At 46.8% G+C, this 3,455-nt stretch overlaps 1 protein-coding gene across 1 annotated transcript in view; it reads left to right on the forward strand.

Annotated features, from left to right (window-relative positions):
- Positions 1 to 3,375, forward strand: part of LOC116379862 (son of sevenless homolog 1-like) — a gene marked incomplete at its 3' end in the record, with an annotated part of 3,767 nt that extends 392 nt beyond the window's left edge. Inside the window, exons 2-8 of the mRNA XM_031841832.1 lie at positions 74 to 193; positions 1,508 to 1,670; positions 1,823 to 1,940; positions 2,042 to 2,214; positions 2,306 to 2,422; positions 2,539 to 2,812; positions 3,254 to 3,375. Of these exons, the coding sequence (XP_031697692.1) occupies positions 74 to 193; positions 1,508 to 1,670; positions 1,823 to 1,940; positions 2,042 to 2,214; positions 2,306 to 2,422; positions 2,539 to 2,812; positions 3,254 to 3,375 (1,087 nt within the window). The remainder of the gene's footprint in view (positions 1 to 73; positions 194 to 1,507; positions 1,671 to 1,822; positions 1,941 to 2,041; positions 2,215 to 2,305; positions 2,423 to 2,538; positions 2,813 to 3,253) is intronic.
- Between the last annotated feature and the right edge of the window lie 80 nt (positions 3,376 to 3,455).

Consider the following 3,455-nt stretch of genomic DNA (forward strand, 5'->3'; position numbering starts at 1 on the left):
TAGTCCACTTATTCAATCAGGAAGCTCACTGCCTGTACTTGTAGTCCATTTATATTTATATTTTATTCTGCAGGGCGGTGCAGCCGTCTGAGCTGGTTGGCAGCGTCTGGACCAAAGAAGACAAAGAGATTCACTCCCCCAACCTGCTGAGGATGATACGACACACCACCAACCTCACACTCTGGTTTGAAAAGTAAGACCTCACTCTGACATCGCAGACAAACTCATACAATCCTATTGATGAGGTGACTTCAGAGACCCATTACAAAGGGGGGGGAGCACCAACCAATAAGCATATAAATGTACCTGTTCAGTGATTTGTTCTCTGAGATTGAAACCAACCAATGAGATGCTGGAGCATGAAGTGTCACATAATTAAGGAAATAACTCATCCACCTTAATCCACACCCTCCATCTCACCATCAGCTGCAGATCCAACTGAATCAAAATAACAACCCAAAACTTTACTCTCCATCTACGCCACCAAATTCAGTTTGTAATTCACACTTCCAACCACACCTCCAACCAAAACTCCAACCACACCTCCAACCAAAACTCCAACCACACCTCCAACCAAAACTCTAACCAAAACTCCAACCACACCTCCAACCAAAACTCCAACCACACCTCCAACCAAAACTCAAACCACTCCTCCAACCAAAACTCAAACCACACCTCCAACCACACCTCCAACCAAAACTCAAACCAAAACTCCAACCACTCCTCCAACTTCAACCAAAACCACTCCTCCAACTTCAACCAAAACCACTCCTCCAACTCAAACCACTCCTCCAACTTAAACTCAAACCACTCTTCCAACCAAAACTTAAACCAGTCCTCCAACCAAAACTTAAACCACTCCTCCAACCAAAACTTAAACCACTCCTCCAACCAAAACTTAAACCACTCCTCCAACCAAAACTTAAACCACTCCTCCAAYTAAAACTTAAACCACTCCTCCAACCAAAACTTAGACCACTCCTCCAACCTCAACTTAATCCACTCCTCCAACCAAAACTAAAACCACTCCAACCAAAACTTAAACCACTCCTGCAATCAAAACTTTAACCACTCCTCCAACCAAAACTTAGACCACTCCTCCAACTTCAACTCAAACCACTCCTCCAACCAAAACGTGAACCACTCCTCCCACCTCAACTTAATCCTCTCTTCCAACTTCAACTAAAACCACTCCTCCAACCAAAACCTAAACCACTCCTCCAACTTCAACTTAAACCACTCCTCCAACCAAAACTCAAACCACTCCTCCAACCAAAACCTAAACCACTCCTCCAACCAAAACTCAAACCAAAACCTAAACCACTCCTCCAACCAAAACTTAAACCACTCCTCCAACCAAAACTTAAACCAATCCTCCAACCAAAACTTAAACCAATCCTCCAACCAAAACTTAAACCAAAACTTTAACCACTTTCCCCCGTCCTCACTTCCAAACAGTCAAACATGACTTTGATGTCTTACCCGCCCTATCTGATCCTTCTTGCAGGTGTATGGTAGAAACCGAGAACTTGGAGGAACGGGTTGCCGTCGTTTCACGGATCATCGAGATCCTGCAAGTTTTTCAGGAGCTCAACAATTTTAACGGAGTTCTGGAGGTCGTCAGTGCCATGAACTCATCTCCGGTCTACAGACTGGACCACACCTTCGAGGTAAACAACACTTCCTTCTACCTCTGCTGGTCATCGCCAAAAACAAAATCACATTCTATAGTTTTGGTAAAACGTTTACAGACACTGTGATTCCCTTTTTAAATATATAAAATAATACGTGCTGTGTGTTTTTTGTTTTTTTGGTTTCCCAGCAAATTCCGAGTCGACAGAGAAAGATCCTGGAGGAAGCTCATGAGCTGAGTGAAGATCATTACAAGAAGTATTTGGCCAAACTGCGCTCCATCAACCCCCCCTGTGTCCCCTTCTTTGGTACGCTCCGACTCTCATCTGTCTTTTTTTATAAAGGGGGTTTAAACATGATTTATTTTCCGATGTTAAAATAAGGAGTCGCTCTCTCTCGGTTTGTTCAGGAATCTACCTGACCAACATCCTGAAGACGGAGGAGGGAAACCCCGACTTCCTGCGCAGACACGGCAAAGATCTGATCAACTTCAGCAAGAGGAGGAAAGTTGCCGAAATCACCGGCGAGATCCAACAGTACCAGAACCAACCGTACTGTCTGAGAGTGGAGAACGACATCAGGGTCAGTGTTGATGACGATGTCGTCGCCTTACTGTTCACGCTGTGTGTGTTAGTGTCAGAGGTGTGACCGTGTTCTGTGTTTGTTGAAGCAGAAGTTCTTCGAGAACCTGAACCCGATGGAGGACATGTCAGAGAAAGACTTCGCCGATCACCTGTTCAACAAATCTCTGGAAATAGAACCTCGAAACGCCCGATCGTTGCCTCGATTTGTAAGTGTCACCATGGCGACGCCTTGGACACCTGGAAGCAGTCACAGTCTGACTTTAGATAGGAGTTACAGGAGTGATGATGAATCTGTTTTAAATATGTCCATTAACCTCCCCAGGTGAAGAAGTACAGCTGTCCTCTGAAGTCTCCGGGGATCCGTCCAACCTCAGCGAGGCCTGGGACCATGCGGCACCCGACGCCGCTGCAGAACGAGCCCAGAAAGATCAGTTACAGCCGCATCCCCGACAGTGAGGCCGAGGGGGGGGCTATCTCGGCCCCCAATTCCCCCCGCACCCCCCTGACTCCGCCCCCTGCCTCCGCCACCTCCAGCTCCACAGACGTTGGCAGTGTGTTTGACTCGCCGCAAGGTCCCAGCAGCCCCTTTCACTCCAGTAAGACCCCCACCGACACACTATCCCACCAATCACAAGTCTGACATTAACTCCTCCCACCAATCACAGAAGTGTCTGTGTCTGAAGTTCTAACAGTGTCTGAAGTTCTAACAGTGTCTGAAGTTCTAACAGTGTCTGAAGTTCGTAACAGTGTCTGAAGTTCGTAACAGTGTCTGAAGTTCTAACAGTGTCTGAAGTTCGTAACAGTGTCTGAAGTTCGTAACAGTGTCCGATGTTCGTAACAGTGTCCGATGTTCTTAACAGTGTCTGATGTTCTAACAGTGTCCGATGTTCGTGACAGAGTGTCCGATGTTCGTGACAGAGTGTCCGATGTTCGTGACAGAGTGTCCGATGTTTTTAACAGTGTCCGATGTTTTTAAGAGTGTCCGGTGTTTTTAATAGAGTGTCCGGTGTTCTAAAGCTTGTGTTCTCTGGTCTCAGGGTCCTCCTCGGTCTCCTCCATGGTGAGTTTCAGTCGTGGTTCCGAGGACGTTCCTGTTCCTCCTCCTGTTCCTCCTCGCAGACGTCCAGAGTCGGCTCCTGCTGACTCCTCCCCCTCCAAGGTGACTGACACGTATATGTACGAGTCAGATTTTAAAGAATATGCTCAATGTTTCTACCAAGTGTAACTAAACCCCCCCCC

This window comes from Anarrhichthys ocellatus, unplaced genomic scaffold, assembly GCF_004355925.1.
Source record: "Anarrhichthys ocellatus isolate YVR2014 unplaced genomic scaffold, GSC_Weel_1.0 scaffold5402, whole genome shotgun sequence".
Lineage (NCBI taxonomy): Eukaryota > Metazoa > Chordata > Actinopteri > Perciformes > Anarhichadidae > Anarrhichthys > Anarrhichthys ocellatus.